Source organism: Alosa alosa, chromosome 14 (genome assembly GCF_017589495.1).
Source record: "Alosa alosa isolate M-15738 ecotype Scorff River chromosome 14, AALO_Geno_1.1, whole genome shotgun sequence".
NCBI lineage: Eukaryota > Metazoa > Chordata > Actinopteri > Clupeiformes > Clupeidae > Alosa > Alosa alosa.
In genome coordinates, this window is record NC_063202.1 from 10,342,796 (window position 1) to 10,361,470 (window position 18,675).

Sequence of the window (18,675 nt, forward strand, 5' to 3'; positions counted from 1 at the left end):
GGTGTACCTGTTTGAAACAGACACGGGAATGTCCTACCCCATTAGCCTGTCAGAGCAGCAGGTAGTCCAGCCTTAACTTACTTAACGACTCCACTGCCCCCTACTGTGCACTTTGAAGCATTACACACAGTAATGGGCAATAGTTGCTGTTTATCAAACGACATGCCATTAAAATGCAGCTTGCGATTTTTATATAACTTAGCCACCAAGCTCAGTGACCCTAGGTGCTGCAAGGGATGTAGATGCATAAAGGCCCAGACCTAAAAGGGGGCCAAAAATTAAAATAGCGTTGCAAGAATCATGATTTTATGTAAGCTCTCTGGTTGTTTTTTCCACAAAAAATAAAGTCAGTGCTCTATAGCAGGGATAGGAAGCATGGCTTGAACTATTTGATAACAGTTTCTTGCATCTGTTCCATTGGCTAAATTCATTATGGGCGAATTCTCATCAAAATATGTCGAAAAAACACTTTACTCTGTAAGCCCGGTTTCCATTAGAGCGCTACCTCCATCAATTCTGGGATAATGGCCGTTTAGCTTGTCTTAGCGTGTAAAGTACACATTCAAAGCAAGTGTTGTTGCAAAAATTGAAAGAATATAGAATACACCCAGAGTACTAAAGAAGGGAGGTGGAAAACACCAGGAAAGTGTCCACTCTGTGAAGTTAAGACATCTGTATATTCTGTGGTTAGCAACCCCCATGTCAACAGCAGTACTGACACCCCAGCTGTGCTAGGAAAAAGTGTCCCCTTTTTTATACTGCTGACAGGAGGGTCTGACTTTGTGTGTGGCTATCTGTATGTGGGGAGTATAGTGTGGAAAAAGGGCTTTTTCTTGTCTTTTATTTGCAGGTGAAAGAGGCTATGCAGAGAATCCATGACCGAGGCAACATAGGGAAACTCATCCTGGATGTGGAGAAGTCCCCCACACCTTTGGTAACTTGAGGTTTTATTTATTCTTTTTAACCCACAAAAACTTTACAATCGTTAATGAACTAGTAACATTTTGTTATTCTAGGTCTAGGCTGTCTTCCTTCAAGATTTGAAGGAAGACATTAGACATTAGAAAGTGAAAATTATACTGTTCTTACCGGCTATAAATGTCAAAATGTCAAAGGCCTTTGGCACAGTGTGTGGAACTTCAGGCACTTAAGGGATTAGCAGTTTAACAGTTGTGTGAAAGGTTTATCAGGGTGGAGTCTGGTGACAGTCAACAACACTGTCCTCACGCTGGAGCAAATAAAAGGTTTCCATGGCAACGGCTCAGCCTGGAACCCATCTCAAGGGGAAGTATACTGTATGCAGAGATAATTGCTAACATGAACATTGTTTTATAATCTGTCGTATGGATTTGACCAGTTCCCAGTGGGAATTGTCAAGAGTCCGCTGCAGTTGCAGCCGGTAATGACAAGGCTCAGACATGCAGTGTAATTATGGGTGGCACGGGGCTAACGGAAATATTAATGTTTGAATACAATTGTACTGTATAACTAGTGCCATGTGCTTTCTCTCACACTCTCTCTTCTTTCTTTCTTTCTTTCTGGGCACTTATTTAGAAAATTCCAGACTGTGCAAAGAGACATCTTAGGCTTTGGCTTCACTGAATTGCTGGTTCATGTGATATTGGCCAAATAAGCACTGACAACACTTTAAAATGGAAATGTCTTACACCCTCCTTTGTCTTACACCGTCCTCTCTCAGACCGTACTGTGTGCTGTTGGAGACAGGCCGATAATTACCCTTTCTCCTCCCTCATGCTGTAGATGGCTAACGATAGTACAGAGACCAGCGAGGCAGGTGAAGAGGAGGAGGAACACGAGGGTGACAATGAAAACAAGGAGCGGATGCCCTTTATCCAGTAAGCCCTGAACGCTACGCTGGGGCCTAAGGAGAGCCGGAGGGACCAGAGGAACAGAGACTATTCCAAGACCTGAGCTACGCACCCGTGAATCCATGCTGTTGTACAATGTATGAGTGTGTGTGTGTGTGTGTGTTTGTATTGTAGTTGCATTGTCGCCCAGTTTCATCAACATTTGACATGTTAGAAGCAAAAGTATGATAAATTTACAAAAAAGTGTAAAATAAAAACAACCAACACAAGAATTCTAACAAAAGTGCCATTCTCCAATGCAGTGTTGAAGTGTATTAGTGTTGTGTTTGTGTGATAATCGGTTTCCTTGGTGTCTGGGATGTGCACTGGTCGGGGTTTGGAAACACATTTCTCAATTAGAACCTGACATAGGATCTCACTGTTTGTTAATGCATCATTGCATTTTAGCATTCACTTCCGTTGTGTGGCGTTTAGCATTTGGCTTAATCCACCCTGTAGTAGCAGTGCCTTTGTGTTGTCTTGGAGATGTATATTTCCTTTTCCTTCTCCCTCATTGTCATTAGAACCCTTGATTTACACATCATCCCCAGTATACTGTATGCTGTGTGGTATTTGTGTCGTTAGATGGGTTTTTTTTTTAGTTATGTTAAAGGATAACCTCCAGGCCTCACTCTTTTTTTGAGACTTAAAATCTGATTGTGGTGATGAGTGATTGACTTTGCACTGTTGCGTGTGTGTGTGTGATGAGATGTAATGTTTACCGTACCGTCAGGTGCCTGTGCATGTAGTGCCACACAGAAACGAACAGCTCCATTTTCACATCATGATAAGCTTGAAACCTGCTAGAACATTCCTCTCACACAGAAATCAGAATATCTTGATCTAACAAGTCAGCTGTTCTATTTGTGCCAGAAATGCTTATCTATGCCCTGTGCAGAACACACAAACAACTCAAACTGAAGTTGTGTTTTAGTGTTATTCAGTTAACATTCAGTTTATATTGAGAACTCGATAACGCGCAAACCTCCCAACCTCATAGTCTTAACCTAGGTGTGTCTGGATCACAGAGTGTGGTTTAGATTTATTCACCAAGTTCTAGAATTACCTCAAGCAAGTAGAATCACTAGAAGTGATTATACATTTTGTTACAAAGGGTTCTACCTTTAAGTGATGCATTGGAACATCAAATCAGGAACAATTTTAAAGACTTTCAAATCACACTTCTGACAAACCACATTTGTTTTCAACCAGTTACAGATGAACTCAGACTTTTGAAGAGCAAATGAAGAGCAGAACATTAGTTGTCAAAATATGCTTTCAGGTACAAAAGTGCAGATAAATGATCCATGGAGAGTATATAGTGTCCCCCTTTGCTTTTGTGAATTGCCGTAGTCAAATTCTCTGTTTGTATGTGTCTGAGTGTGAGAGCGATGTTTTATCTGAATGGGTAATCCATTTGCCTTAAAAAAAAAAATAAACATTGAAAAATATTAGTCCTATATGGCTATTCCATAGGAAGTGTCAAGGTGCAGATAGATAAGAAAATATTCCCAAATGTATGTTATTGTTGTGTTCTGCTCTACTTCTATTGTTCGTAGGTACCCTGTCCTTTTCACCTTAATAAATGGATCTGCAGAGCAAACATGACACGTCGGGTTGTTTAATGATGATGCAATATGCATGTCTAGACACACAGTCAGCTTTAAGATGCAGTACATGCTTTTCTCTTTTATCTTTCACCTATTGGGTTATCAAACACTAATCAGTCTTGGGAAGCTGTGCTAACCATAATTGCAATAGCAGGACTGTTATCTTTATCTTGTTATTTCTCGTCCCCCACTGAAATGTAATCGATAACCTTTCTCCCTCATAAAATGCCCTTTTATGTTATCGGATTAGATATGTAAATCTTTATACCGGTACCTTGTGTTCCGGTACCTTATCTTCCACTATATGATTCAACCATTCAATGTTATAGACACAAAAGATTCTGGTCAATTACATTGGTATCTCGTTGGGCACTAGTGGCAATCAATAATGCTGTGTGAGGCAGCCTCAACCGGTGATGTTATATAAATACTTCTTTGGTTTTGGGTCTCCTGAATATGTTTAAATTGTTCTGTCATTGTCAGTATGACTAAGTACCTAACACTGTGACCTGGTGTCAAATGGCTGTTGAAATATGCATGTAACATTAATTTTTGCATTGCGAGGGTCCTTATAAACTCTACAGCTGCATACAGTATTCCATATATTCTTTAAGTCACAGCTTCGAGTTGCTAAGTCTCCTTGTTTTTGTCAGACTTTTTTTCTACACCCTACCCTCCTTCCATCTCATAACATTGCATACTAAAAATAGCCTCCTCCAGGAACACAGAGGTCCTCAGCAAATATGTTTCTAATAAAATATCTGAGACAGAAGTCATAGTATGAGAACCTCTCACTTGAAAAACCACTTATGTTTTCTTATGATTAAACATCACAGTTATTGATGCAAAGTGCAAATAATCATAATATTGTTGACAATTACCTTTAAACTAATGACAAATATATTTGGTTAATATTATGGCTAAATAAATATTACAAACAACACATCCATTATGCACTATTTTTGTGTTTCTCATGTCTGTAGCCATTGCATGGTATTACTATGGAGTCATGGTCCAGGGGGGTTCCTTTGATTGCATAAAGTTACCATTTATCATGGTGTTACAAAATAGGGTTCTGGAGAGAGCTGCATGATGGGTCTGTTTACTGTACTCGCACATCATGTAACAGTGTGGCAGTCAATGAATTTACAGCTTGTTTGGGCAATGAATGGGGAAAACTACTAAATGAGCGGCACCCTAGCGCAGGTAAATATTTATGAATGGGCAGAAACAGGGCGTTGATTGTTCTCACTTCGTCCCAGGTATTCTAATCCCCCTTGAAGTCTCAAGGGGGCACACACAGGCTCTACACTGTAAGCCAATGAGATGCCAGAACCTTACTGTGCAAACCTGCAGCCCCCTATTTGGAGAGCCGTCTACAGTCTCCGTGTTTGGTGAACTGTCCACAGTCAGGGAGATTCTTTCAGTGGTATAAAGTGAGCCCCTGTGCGTGCCAGACTCCCGACGGCTGCAGCGATGATGATGGCGTGCCCAAAGCTCCTGGTCCTCCTGCTCGTCGTCTGCACGGCCCTGCTTCAGCATGGGGACGCCAGGCCCTCCCGCTCCAGGAAAGCAGCCCCAGGTCGGCAGAGAGGTAACACACATCACACTGTAGAGTTAGGACAGTCACACTTTCAAGGATATATGTGGATACCCAGGACATGTCTTAAGACTAACAGGACAGCCAGGTGGTAGCCTATACTTGCACATTGCATGAGAGTCAAGTTTAGTTTCCAGTGTCGTGTGAATTGAGCTCCTTTTACTATTTCTCTCCGTCTCCTCATTTTGCCTGAGATGCAGCAGATGAAGAAGATATGAAGGTGCAGATAGACAAGCTATGGCTAGAAGTCAACTCACTAAAGGAGATGCAGGCTCTACAGACAGGTGGGTGTCCTTGTGGTGTCTGATGTAACACCACTTTAATGGATTTGAGAGAATACCTAAACTTGCAGTCTATTATTCTTCTCTGACAATTTTTTAATCATCAAAAATGCATGCAGATAAGGCTAACCTGACAAAGATATGCTCATCTTGTGACAGGGCAAAGCTACAGTACCACTAGTAAACTGACATGGAGCATGTCATAGCTGTGTTGCCTCAGTGGGGAAACCTGCATTCAGTGTAGAACTTTTCTATTTTACCAGATAACCAGTCACAGTCAGTGAATTGTGTACCAAAAGAACAACTAGCCATGGTGTGTGATCAACATGTCATGGGTTTTAATTTAGGGGAGCACAAATACCGATGCAACATATTTCCCAAAACTGGAAATGCCAGTGGATTAAATGCACTGCACTGATGTCAATGACATTTCAATGTACATGTAGCCTTAGTTGCTCACTAAGAAAGGGTTGATGCACTGGATCACAAGAGCAATCTCTCCACTAGAGGGCGTCATCGAACTTCTACAGTTGAGCCATGCCAGTACTGACTCAATGCACCCATCAATCACAATCAATCACCCTTCAATGCACCCTTCTCTGTGACTTGGCCAGGATGCTTTTGAGCTTTAGATTGCTGCACTTGAAACTAAGTTGTAATACTCTAATTGCAGATTGCATACAACATGCATGATAACAGTTTATATCCTCTTAGGCCTTCTGATGTTTATTTTCCTAAACCTGCTGATATCAGGCCGTATACAAATACCTAAAATAGGCCTATGCTTCTGTCTGAACGTGCTTCTGTGAAGGGATTTGTTTGTTTTTGGAGAGACTTACTTGTTCCACGAGAGAGTAAATGTTTAGAGATGATTAAAGTATAAGCAAATTTGAATTAGCATGCTATGTGCTTGCTTGACAAGGGAATTGGCAAGAAAGTGTTGGATTGTTAGTTTAAGAGGCTACTGAACAGTTACACGATGGGATATAAGATTGGGCTAACTTTCCAACTTAAAATAATATACTGAGCTAAAATGGCTACTACAAATATTCTTACTAAAATAATTAGTATCCTTTATGTGTATCCTTTTGTCAACATTTTTTTTCCTTTTTATATTTTTTCATGCTTTTCTAGTTTGTCTGCGTGGAATCAAAGCATACAGGAAATGTTACCTGGCTATTGAAGAGCCCAAACACTACCATGAGGCCAATGAAGACTGTATCGCTCAAGGTGGCACACTAGCTATCCCACGTGACATGCAAGAGAACAATGACCTGAGAGAATATGCCAAACGGAGCTCTCCGGGTGCCAAGGATTTCTGGATTGGTGTGACAGACATTGTTAAAGAGGGCCAGTATGTGGATGTTAACAGCATGCCAGTCACTTTCTTTAACTGGGACAAGTCCAAAAAACAACCCACAGGTGGCAAGAGAGTGAGCTGTGTCACTCTCTCCCTGGCTGCACAGGGCAGGTGGCATGATGAAGTCTGTCGCAGTCAGAAGAAATACATTTGTGAATACCTAATTCCTTAATTTGTTTCAGAATGCAGTAAATCTACCCAAACTTGTCCAAAGAAGTAAACACACTGACTTGTTTGACTTTAACATCCATGTTGTCTTCCTACTTTGATCAAAATCAAATGAACTGTTGATTTTGCAATGCAAAACACAATTTAGCCTACAGGATGTCTAAACAGTATTAAGGATAGCACTACAGGATTGTATTATTATTATTATTATTATTATTATTATTGTTGTTGTTGTTATTATTATTATGCTGTTGTGCACATGAATAGACAGGTGATGTCAAGACGCAAGATGTTTAGGAAGTGACGCACAGCCTGTGAGCCGAATTCTCGCGAAACTGACGAACGGCCATTTTTACCCCCATTGATTGCTGTTTGTGCATAGGTGGTGAACTGAAAAGAAAGTATCTGCGATTAGTTTGATTGCAAGTTTTTATCTGCTCAGTTTGATTTAGATACCCAACTGGATTGAACCAAACTGAAATTATGTTTGTGTATAACGTTACCGCTCTTCACATTTCCTGTTGACATCCGATTTGGGATAGATGTCCGTATAAACTGTCGCCCAAATGGAAATGGTGCCCAGCGAAGAAAACCAGCTCGTACCCAAAGAGGTGAGATTATCACATACAGAGTGACCGGGTTTTGGCATCAGTGGGCCCTCGGCAATTGAGTGCGAGATAACGTTATCAATTAAGCACCACGGACGTCCATAATAAACGGGTTTAGTAGACGTTGACATCGATCTTTCTAACTTACAAGTGAATTGTACGAACTAGTGGCAAATTAGCTAGCTAGCTGATGTTAGCTGTGTATTTAAGCTTGTTAGCAGGACGGCTAATAGTAGCAAGCTAGTAAGCCAGTTCAAGCTAAGAGTAATAACGTTGGTCAACTGTCCAGCTAGATATTAATTTCTCTGCTCTTGTTGATTGAGATAAAAGTTGAATGTAACGTTACAGTTTTGTTATTGAGAAGATGGAAGAGGCATGACAGCCAGAGTGCACAGATGTCCACTTTAATTGTTCCATAGTTTTTGTAACTTAACGTCACTAGCTACAGCACCTAGCCAGTTAGCTAGCCAGGTAGCTAGCACGTAGCTCATTTGCTAGATGGATAGGGTCTACAGCTAACAAACGCTAGCTAAACATTGAGAAAGCCATTTTAATCCATCTTATTAAAATATAAGCAAGTTCCGTGTCCTGGCTGTGTTAAATCAAGTCATTGTTGATGAGAGTGGAATAAACACGACAGCAGTGCTTTAACATCAGTGGTGGAAACTTGACGGATGTTATTTGCCGTTGTGCTGAAGAATTGAAAGGCGACATTTACATGACAACAGCCTAATAGCCCATGGCTAACTGTTGTAGCTTTCAATTGGGGAGTCAACGTTGTCAACATTTGCAAACCACCTTCTAGGGCCTTCATTGTTGTGATCCGGATTGGTGACCAAACTGGTCATCAGTAAATTATGCTTTCTGAAATGGTGCTCGTGAGAAAGCAGTGACAGGACAGCGCCTGGCCAGTTAACGTTAACTAAATGATTTTGATGACACTTAGCACGATAACTACAGAGCTATCTGGATTTTCGTCCACTCAAAGTAGCTACGTACGACATCTATCTAAATAAGCCATTTGACTAGAAAGGCTGTTCATGGATGTTGGACGTCTTAGTTCCGTATTAGGTAAGAAAGTCTGACGGAAGCACCTGTGATTGCGTCATTGCACGAACAAAACAAATAGCCAACAACGTTGTCGTGGCAGACTTATCGCCAAGGCCTAGTTGTAACTGTGATATATTTTGAACTGTCATTATGAAAAGAGATCTGAGTCGTGGACGTAACATTTAGCCTACCCAAACAAAAACATCATCTGGTGTTAATTTCCTGGTGTAATACCCTGTCTTAAATTGATTTTATAAAAATGTTTCCAAAATTAAAAATAGACTCGAGACCATTTCCCAGTTGTCAGCACACATACTTGTTTTAAGATATGGTTGTGAAGATCTTTAACTCGCAGTTAAGTAGCAATCATCTCCTAAGTCTACAGTTTGAAGTGCAAATCACAGAACTCAAGAATGTAGCTGTTGGTGATTCTAGTCCTGCAGCAATGTGCAACTACAGACTTCTCGCCAAACGTCGCCTTTGCGTCTATCTTCTGCAGGTTCTGTGGAGTTCTCGAATGGGTTATGTGGATTAAAAGGGACGGAACAAAAATCTTTTAGAAAAACTTATGCTGATAATGGTCACAAAAGAAACAAGCTAAGAGGCCTTCCATGACTGTGATTAAATTCTGCTGAGCATTATAAAAGTACTCGACTACAATACTGCAATAAGTTTGTTGAGTTCAAATGATTTGAACAAACATGTTCTTTCTTTACTAATTTATGGTCAGAATATAGGCTACACCCTTAAGGCAGAGTTGAACAACTATAGCATTTCACTGCATGTTTTACATTTTATCTCTATGTAATGAATAAAAACTCATTGAATCCTTGGTATATATTGGCAACAATGTAATGCTGTTGAAATGTAGCAATGACATATTTTCTGAGAAAGAATAACTAGGCCTAAACTACATCTTTGTTTTTTTCTGACTTATTATGTTAGTCCTGTCATAGTGCTTTGATGTAGCCTACCTTATTTAAGCCAATAGACCTGTCTAGTTATGAGTTTCTGCTCCATCATTATAGTACTTTTGTGGGGAAATCAGCATCTTCTTGACTGAAAACAGGCCGGGGTATGTGCAGTGCAGCATATCAGTTGAAAGAGAAATATTCAACGATTGGTTTCCTTGTTGGAGTTTGCTTTGTTTGAGGAAGCAGGGTTATGTGCAGTGCAGGCCATAAATTCTTCCCATTTCAATGGACAGCCTGTAGTCTGATGCAGGTAAAGGTGGTACTAGCTGATGATCAGATATCAGATAGTTGCTTGGTGGCTTAAAGCAAGAACGTTTTTGTACAAATCCTCAGATGCACAGATGTCAGGTGTCCTGATTAGTTCACACTGAAGCTACAGTTCATGACACAAACAGGAGCAGGATAGAACTTATAATGCGGACAACTATTAGAATATGTAGCCTATTGTCGAAATAAACAATTCATGTTTTGGCAGCTGGGAAAAAAAATCTCCTAGGTGTAAAATGGTCACATTGAGTGGCCCATCCAGTCACCTGACCAACCCCTACCTAAAGGAGATCTTTTGCTTCTCTGGCCCATTGCTTCAGTTTGCTGTAGGGTCATAATATTTACAGAACCGGCCCTTCCTGTGACTATCAGAAGGGACCCCTACCTCTGTCCACACTGGCATAAGGCCTTGGCAGGCTTAGCTCCACATGTCCAGTCCCACCAGTGGAGATGAAAGCACACACATGACTGACCCATGCAATACTTTTAAATGCCAGTGTGGTTTACCATTCAGTTCTTATTTTTGATTTGTACGTGTGAATTTGCAGTATTAGGCAGTCTCGCTGTTTTAGTTCCTAGATGGTGCAGACCCAGATCGATGGCTTCAGGTTTGTTGTAGGGCCTGTTCTCATGAACTCCATTGGTTGCTTGAGGTGGGTTGAGGAGCCAGGGATGCCCTTTTCAGTAGACCACCTGCTAGCTGCTGTTAAATGACTATGACCGTGGGCTTGTGATGTCAGGCTAGTCAATATACTAGAGGTAGGCTATTAATTACGTTTCAGATTATTTCTAAAGAGTACTCGGTAGCCTCTATGTGGACGCTGTTTTGGTTTTGTACCATGTTCCAGCACTTGCATGAGTAATGAGTTGACAACTTAAAAACCCCAGTTAAAATGATCCACACTGAGTGTTCCTCTTATAATAGACTCCTACAAGTACTTAAATCAGGAAGTGAAAGCTGCTTTAAAAAAAATCTCATTTGTATGCCTCAGTCTCATTATCCCAATATTTGGTAGTGTAAACCTTCATTTATCTCATTTAACCTCTTAAGTTTCTTTACATGTTACCATGTCATTGCTCCTATTTTATGCTTAATTAAACAATTAGACAATATTGAGCCCAATTTGTTTGGATTGTAAACTAAGGTGTAGTCTTAAGGGCCTATGGATGTCTATGTAATCAGATTGTTGCACATTCCAGTTTTTACATGCTGCGTTGTGAATATATTGTGTGATTCACTTTTATCATCTTTCATTTCTTTACTGTCAACCTGTCGTCTGGAATCACTAGATGATTTGTCATGCATGTTCTTAAAAACAAACAAACAAACATTTGGCAGATTATGCCAGCTGGACAAAGTATAGGGTAGCCGAAATAAACCGTAATCGTTTTTGCCAAGTGACCTGTGTTCATCTGATTCCTGGCCTGCTTAACTCTGTGCTTCTCTGTGCCAGTGAGCGCACAGGCGTCCTTATGTCCGCACCTTGTGATATTATCCATGATAAAAATACCCCCTAAGCTGATAATACCGCACTGTGTATCGACATCTCTGGGACTTTTGGAGCAGCAAGCTGTCAGATTTAGCCAAGATTGCCAGATTCCGATGCTCCCCCCTCTCTTTTCCAACAATCTTACGGAGGCGTGAATGAAAATGACCTGCGAGAGAATTCCCAGAGTCTTGTGATATTTAGAGTCTGGGCAATGCTAACAACAGCATCACTGTAGCCTAACATTTCTTTGTCTTTGTCACACTTTGAAGAAAGAAAGAAAGAAACAAAATAAGCCCTCAGTCATGTTTTTTTGGCTCCAGGGGCTGTTTTGGAGTTGCAGACAAAGCATTTTTGAGGAAATGAAGCAGAGATATTCTCAGGTAGCTTCTGCTAACATTGCACTTGCGTGTGAGCGTGGTGTGTGTGTGTGTGTGTGTTCTCTGTCTTTATCTATCTCTATCTCAATTTATCTGTGAGTGAAAGAGTGGAAGTCATGGAGCCTCTGCGTGCCTGTGCATGCTGGGTCCCCAGAGTGCTTGTTTGCTAGTGTTTTTCCCCACTAACCTTTGACCCACAACACACTCATTTTCAAGAGCCCTGAACCCAGCAACACAATCTAGTACAGACAAACTGATGGTAGACTTGCTAGCATCTGAAAGGCTAATAATATACTCTGTAGCAGCTACCTCCTCAAAAGAGAGTGGTGGGTGTAGTCTATAGAAAGCAAAACACAGCCTGGCTGCCAAGCCATTGCTCAAGTCAAGTGATCCCCTTCCCTGTCCCAGTTGTTTTTCCCCATGCTTAGCTGCAAACACTGCCCCCAACTCACCAATATCCAAGAAACGTGTCTCTTACATCATTCTTGGAACTGGGCAGCCGTAGGTTTTATTAGTATCAGTAATATGAGCGGTGTAGCGCTGTGCAGTCAACAATAGGCCCTTGGCAGTGGTGCTAAAGGAGAGGAGCTTCAGCCTCTTGGAGGAAAGAAATGGAGAACAAAGCCCTTTTTCAGGGAGATCTTAAAAAAAATGGTCTTGGTGACTGAGCATAGCTGGCCGTGTTCCTAAATCACGTTCAAATCTGTTGTTGCCGAGCCTTGTTTGGTGCATATTGAAAGTTTTTCAGCAGGTGATTTGTTTCCTACTAACAGGCATGTCAGTGTATTGTTCCCGCATGAGTTCTCGGCCACTGGTTTTGACAGACGTGTTTTGGCCGGGGTTTGGCTACGCACAGGCAGCTTGATGGTCCTCCATCTCCACGTCTTTTGTATGCCTCAGAGTCGTCAATTTTAAGCTGTGTCTTTGGAGAGCTTAATGTAACAAGGTCTACAGTAGGTCGTATTAAGACTGCATTGCACAAGCAGGCTGCTCCAGTTTTGTGCAGGTCATGTCTGCTGCCCTTTCCTGTGTGTTAATGTTTGAGGAATATCTGTTTGATTTGCTGTGGAACTGTGAGACTGATGGTTGACTAGGCATGTTTTCACATGTGAGGTCTTTGTCCAGTTCTGTCAGATTTATTATAACAGATCCATACTAATGAAATGGTGTGTTATGCTAAAGTGTTATGCTAAGTTATGGTGCATATTGCTTTGCAAGTCTGCATGTCTGTGTCATGTATGCATTAGCTCAGCGCTTACACGCTGTGTGTGTGTCCCAAGCAGATAGAGAGTGCAGCTGAGGAGCCTCGTGTGCTGTGCATCGTCCAGGATACCACCAATGCCAAGACGGTCAATGAGCGTCTGACCCTTAACCTGCCGGCCTCCACAACCCTCTCCAAACTTTTCGAGGATGTGGCCCACAAGGCTGGCTATGTGAACGGCACCTTTGACTTGGCCTGGGGCAACACAGCGGACATGGTGAGTGGCCATTTATGCCATGCCATTTGTTCAGTGGCCAAACATACCACTAACCACAGCACTGATGAGGGGTGAAGTCCCTATTAACAGTGAAATACATACAGTGTCCATCAATCTTGTCTGTTATTTTATTGCATATTATTGTATGCAATACTTTAGGCCTAAATGTTAATAAAAATGTGCTTAGTTGTGTGTATATATAGTAACTATCATATATATAGTGACTCTCTTGGTGGAGTTTTGGGGGTGTCAGAAAATACAAGGCTAGGCCTGTATGAGCGGTGTATTTTTAACTGCATCATAGTGTTTACTGATGATTATGATTACAAGGCCCCCCCTCCTGAGCTCAGGGTGCTTAAGAGTAATGAAGGCCGCGTGTTTGTGTGTGTGTGTGTGTGTGTGTGTGTGTGCATGTCTGTGTGTGTGTGTGTGTGTGTGCATTCTCTGTGCTGTGTGTGTGTGTGTGTGTGTGTGTGTGTGTGTGTCATGAGTGTGCTGTTTTTCGCCTGGCCACATGCTAATCCTGCCGCTGACCCTGAGCACAGGTGCCTGGGCTGGAGTTAGCTCACTGAGTAGGTCAGTGGATTAGACCGCTTTCCACGCCTGGCCAGCCTTTCTCCGCTCCTCTACCATATACAGGCCTCACATGGACGCAGGAACTTAGATAAGGCAGTGCATTTGACCAGTCTCTGTGAGATACTAAGCCTATAGAGTCCACTATTTTTATTCAGTATCATTTGTCATACCGATACGGTACCGATACCAAAATCATTTGTTTTGAATTACCGATATGGCCTTTCAGCCTGAATCCCACACTAGTGCATTTTCCAGCAACGGGCATACAGCAGGGTGTAACAGGGAAAGTTCTCTCACTGACAAGCTGCTTATCAGGGTCTGCCAGACGTTCCCGGGTTTTTAATAGTCATGCTCACAAAAGGCTGAATAATGTAATCTTCGCCTGACGCTCAGTTGACTCTGAGACGCATTCAGCAGAACGAGCTCAGCTTGCACACCTGCAGGCCACGGCATGGGCTTCACCTCACAAAAAAGAGCATTTGAGAGCAGACGCATACCTTATCCCATCACTTCCCTTGCTCAGACTTGGCAGCGAGCCGTTGTTCCCAGTAGGCAGACGAGAGCAGGCTTCTTACAGCGACTTTCCCCTCTCTGGTCTTAACTGGCCGTCTGTGGTCTTCCTCCTCTTCCTCCTCCCCCCCCAGGCGCCCCTGGACCAGGCCAGTGAGATGACCTTGGTGGAGTCGGGGTTCGAGGCGGGCAAGAAGAACTTTCTCCAGCTGATCGATAAGGATGGGGAGCAGCCACAGATCGCCTCTGTGAGTGGGCGCTGCACTCACACACTCTCACACACACACCCACGCTGGCCAAACCGGGTCTCAAACAGCTTAGAAGTTTGCTTATCTCATTGTGTTGCACACGCTGAGTGTTTGCTTAACGATCAGCACTAAAATGAAATATTCCCTAATGCAATTGACGGGGCAATTCGTTGTTAATGTTACTGCTTTTAATAGATTATAAGCATTATAAAAGTGATTTGCCACATGAGCGTGATTGGATGCGGGGGTTGACCTCTATGTTTGCCCTGACTCTGTGTACCTGACTGTGTACAGGACGAAGCACACGGGCGGACAGCAGCGGATTGGACGACAGCTCCCAGGACCGCTTCATCGGGCCACTGCCCAGAGACGGCACCGTGGGCTGCAGCAGCGACTACAGCAGTCCCAGCTACTCGTATTCCTCCATCCTCAACAAGTCTGAGACCGGTAGGTCCTCCGTCCTGCCTCCACCACCTCCTCCTCCACAAAGGAACATGCATGAGAAAAAAGATACAGTGTTTCCCACAGAATTCTATTTCTATTTGTGGTGGTGGGTTTGCAGAATTAACTTGAATGCAAAAGTTTTTAAACAAATTTGCACAACGGGGTTATGATGCTAACCAGATTTAAGCACAATTTAGCAAGTCGTCTTCTATGCCTTGCAGGATGTTTTCTTTAAACGTGCATGTAGGTTCTTTGAGAGACAAAGAAACAAGGAGAGACACAAAGGTGCACTGCACATAGCTCTACAATGAAAGAATTCCATCCAATTGAAATAGTACAACATGGAAAATCATTGTGTGGTGGTCATTGTTGATATTGTGGTGGGCCCTCAGCCCTGCCTCCTCCACCTCCTCCTGCACAAAGGAACATGCATGAGAAAAAAGATACGGCTCCTGCTCAGTCACCTGTAGCCGGTCACTCACCTGACTTGCTTTCTTTTGTCTCTTTCGGCCTACGTGTCCTCTCTCCCTCACAGGGTATGTGGGGTTGGTCAATCAGGCCATGACGTGCTACCTGAACAGCCTTCTGCAGACACTGTTCATGACTCCGGAGTTCCGAAATGCACTGTACAAGTGAGCTACTTTTCACCAGGATGCATGAGCCCATTCATGTCCAATTTTGTGTGTGTGTGTGTGAGAGAGTGAAGGTTTTATCTTCAGAAAACTAATGGTCATGTTGTTGCCTGTCCCTAGTTGGGAGTTTGAGTCGGAGTCGGAGGAGGACCCGGTCACCAGTATCCCATACCAGCTGCAGAGACTCTTTGTGCTTCTGCAGACCAGCAAGAAGCGTGCCATCGAGACCACAGATGTCACGCGGAGCTTCGGCTGGGACAGCAGCGAGGGTGAGTCCGTGCCCCCCCACACACACACATACACACACACACATACACCTCTACAGGAACATCCCTTACATGTACACCGTAACACTCAGGGAAGCCTTTAGAAAAACAATTGCACTTTACCCCCAAGGATGTATCTGGTATTGTGAAACACAGCTCTTAGTTGTTGCATTTTTTTACTTTGACCGTGTCCGTGTCTGTGTCTGTGTGCGCATGTGTTTTTTAGCCTGGCAGCAGCATGACGTACAAGAGCTGTGCCGGGTCATGTTCGACGCCCTTGAGCAGAAGTGGAAGCAGACTGAGCAGGTAGATCTCATGCACCCCCTCACACACACATAGCCCCTCCCCAAGCCCCACCCATTTGCATTTAGTCAACACTAATCCTCAGCCAATGGGAGCCCTCCCCCGGGGACACAGAACAAAGAGGCTTGTGTGGAAAAGGCAGAGAAAGTGGCGAAAAGTCTCGAGGTCAGCTATTTCTGATCTGGGGCGGTTTGTGTAAACACCCAGCGCTCCGAGGTGTGGCCGGCCACGCTGGACTCATGTGAGCGCCGGGGAGTGTGAGGCATTCATTAAAGGGTACTACATACTCGCCGCTCGCGACCGGTAGCGCGACAATGTGACGTCAAAATTGCGTAATTTCCCCTGTCGCACGAGAAATTTCAGCCTCGCACAGGCAGGTCGTGCACAGGAGATTTTATTTCAGATGCACGCGACAAGCAGGATGAGCTTGAAGCCAAGATCAGGGAGCATGCGTGCCTCTATACAGACATCAACCACATTCAGGCATTTTTGCCTAGCCCACATCTTGAATAAACATGATGTTTGAATAGTCAGTTTGAAAAGAGAGGGAAATTAACCTGGCTAGGTTACCAGCGAGAGTTCGTGATTTTTAAATAGTTTGCTGCATATGTTAATGAAGCTATCAGAGAGAGATGTAACACATGGAATTAAGAGGAAAGAATAGAAACGCACACGCCTTGGAAACTAGATGATAATGATGATGGTAGTTGTGAATAGCAGCAACCAAATTCTGGAGTACCATCACAGTACTGCCAATGCTTCTGACAGCTTCTTCTACTGTGTAACGTAGTTAGCGTTAGCCTTTTCACAACAGCGACACCTCTGTCCAGGAGAATATTGCAACTAGTGTCGCGACCACAACGCACGAGTATAAATGGTTACGGCGCTCCCGTGACGTCACATTGTCGCGCTACAGGTCGGGAACGGCGAGTATGTAGGACGCTTAAGGAGGCGCTCGGCTCAGCTGAGTGCCGCCGACACACTTGACTGATTCGTGCTGTGTCTCCACTCACCCACACCCAAACAAGAGGCCAGGGTCAGTTGTCTTTTAAGGCCCACCTACAAGGTTCTGCAAACAGCACAGCAGGGCAGCATGATTTGTGTGTGTGTGTGTGTATATATATATATATATATATATATATATATATATATATATATATATATATATATATATATATATATATATATATATTTGGCCTTTTTATGCCTTTAATGAGACAGGACAGTAGAGAATGACAGGAAGGGAGTGGTAGAGAGAGTCGGGGTGGAATCCGGAAAGGACCACGGGGCGGGAATCGAACCCCGGTCGCCGGCATACAGTGCAGGTGCCCCAGCCAGATGTACCATGGCCAGGGCAAAGGGCAGCATGATTTGGGGGCAGGGTGGAGTGTGGGTCATGGAATGTAAACTATACCAACATTGTAGGCAAACTAATGATGGCATTAATGTGAGTGGGTAACGGTCAAAGTGCTTATTGAGTGTTCATTGTCCACTTTGATGAAAAGTATGTGGTGCTTTGGGAATGGGTACATGAGTCCGTTGTTATGAGTCCATTGTTCCTCGTCTGAGTCCACTCTCTTGTGTGTCCAGGCGGATCTGATCAACCAGCTGTATCAGGGCAAGCTCAAGGACTACGTGCGCTGTCTGGAGTGTGGCTACGAGAGCTGGAGGATCGACACGTACCTGGACATCCCTCTCGTCATCCGGCCGTTTGGGTCCAGCCAGGCCTTTGGGAGTGTGGTGAGTTCCACCACCACCACCACCACACCACACCACACACACGTGGCGTGGTGCATTCAGAGTTTTACAGCTCAGAAGTCAGATGAGTTCACACTGCTTGGGGACAGTGGCTTTAGTTAGTTGGGTGGTGTCGATGCAGCCCATGGCTAATTGCCGTTGCTTTGTGTCTAACTGCTGATTTTGTCCCTGCGTGGGGGTTCACAGGAGGAGGCTCTGCAGGCCTTCGTCCAGCCTGAGACTCTGGACGGACCCAACCAGTACTTCTGCGAGCGCTGCAAGAAGAAATGTGATGCCCGCAAGGTGAGCCTCAGCCCAGGAGGTTGTTCTTTCCCTCTGGTTAAATAGCCTTTCAAATGGAGCCTGTTGTGAGTCTGTGTTGTTTTTGATAAAGTGGTCTGCTACCTGCTGTCAATCAGCTATATCTTTACCTTTCAAACGACTTTGAAAAGTCCTCTTAAGTTCAGGCACAGAAATGTTCTCTGCTTTAAGTGGACAGCTTTGGACAGCTCTCCTCATTGGGCTCTTTTGTGTCCATCTGCCTTCTGCAGGGCCTGAGGTTTCTGCACTTTCCCTACCTGCTGACCCTGCAGCTGAAACGCTTTGACTTTGACTACACCACTATGCACCGCATCAAGCTCAATGACCGCATGACCTTCCCTGAGGAGCTCGACATGAGCCCCTTCATCGATGTGGAGGATGAGGTGAGCGACCCGAAACCCAGGGTGAACAATTCCTTCATTTGTCTCCGTTGATACATTTCAAATGTAGACCTTCTGTAGCTCGTGCTAATAATGCTTTTAATCTCTCTACATAAGGACATGATTA

The 18,675-nt window shown here is 43.5% G+C and overlaps 3 protein-coding genes across 6 annotated transcripts in view; all 3 read left to right on the plus strand.

The window, feature by feature from the left end:
• vat1l (vesicle amine transport 1-like) overlaps positions 1-3,476 on the plus strand; it is a 31,189-nt gene extending 27,713 nt beyond the window's left edge. Inside the window, exons 8-9 of the mRNA XM_048263047.1 lie at positions 851-934; positions 1,762-3,476. Of these exons, the coding sequence (XP_048119004.1) occupies positions 851-934; positions 1,762-1,860 (183 nt within the window). The 3' untranslated portion in view covers positions 1,861-3,476. The remainder of the gene's footprint in view (positions 1-850; positions 935-1,761) is intronic.
• A 1,446-nt stretch (positions 3,477-4,922) lies between these two features.
• On the plus strand, positions 4,923-6,963 carry clec3a (C-type lectin domain family 3, member A). 4 transcript variants are annotated; one of them, XM_048263336.1, is made up of 3 exons: positions 4,923-5,072; positions 5,279-5,362; positions 6,494-6,963. In XM_048263336.1, the coding sequence occupies exons 1-3, from the start codon at positions 4,955-4,957 to the stop codon at positions 6,889-6,891; spliced, it is 600 nt and encodes a 199-aa protein (XP_048119293.1). In that variant the 5' UTR covers positions 4,923-4,954; the 3' UTR covers positions 6,892-6,963. The 4 variants fall into 4 exon arrangements, with proteins under 4 accessions (XP_048119293.1, XP_048119294.1, XP_048119295.1 ...); XM_048263337.1 differs by having other exon boundaries at positions 5,282-5,362; XM_048263338.1 differs by having other exon boundaries at positions 4,923-5,060; positions 5,282-5,362.
• A 275-nt stretch (positions 6,964-7,238) lies between these two features.
• usp47 (ubiquitin specific peptidase 47) overlaps positions 7,239-18,675 on the plus strand; it is a 22,725-nt gene continuing 11,288 nt past the window's right edge. Inside the window, exons 1-11 of the mRNA XM_048263686.1 lie at positions 7,239-7,498; positions 11,597-11,656; positions 12,937-13,131; positions 14,352-14,469; positions 14,760-14,912; positions 15,445-15,541; positions 15,662-15,810; positions 16,034-16,113; positions 17,701-17,850; positions 18,055-18,150; positions 18,399-18,551. Of these exons, the coding sequence (XP_048119643.1) occupies positions 7,454-7,498; positions 11,597-11,656; positions 12,937-13,131; positions 14,352-14,469; positions 14,760-14,912; positions 15,445-15,541; positions 15,662-15,810; positions 16,034-16,113; positions 17,701-17,850; positions 18,055-18,150; positions 18,399-18,551 (1,296 nt within the window). The 5' untranslated portion in view covers positions 7,239-7,453. The remainder of the gene's footprint in view (positions 7,499-11,596; positions 11,657-12,936; positions 13,132-14,351; positions 14,470-14,759; positions 14,913-15,444; positions 15,542-15,661; positions 15,811-16,033; positions 16,114-17,700; positions 17,851-18,054; positions 18,151-18,398; positions 18,552-18,675) is intronic.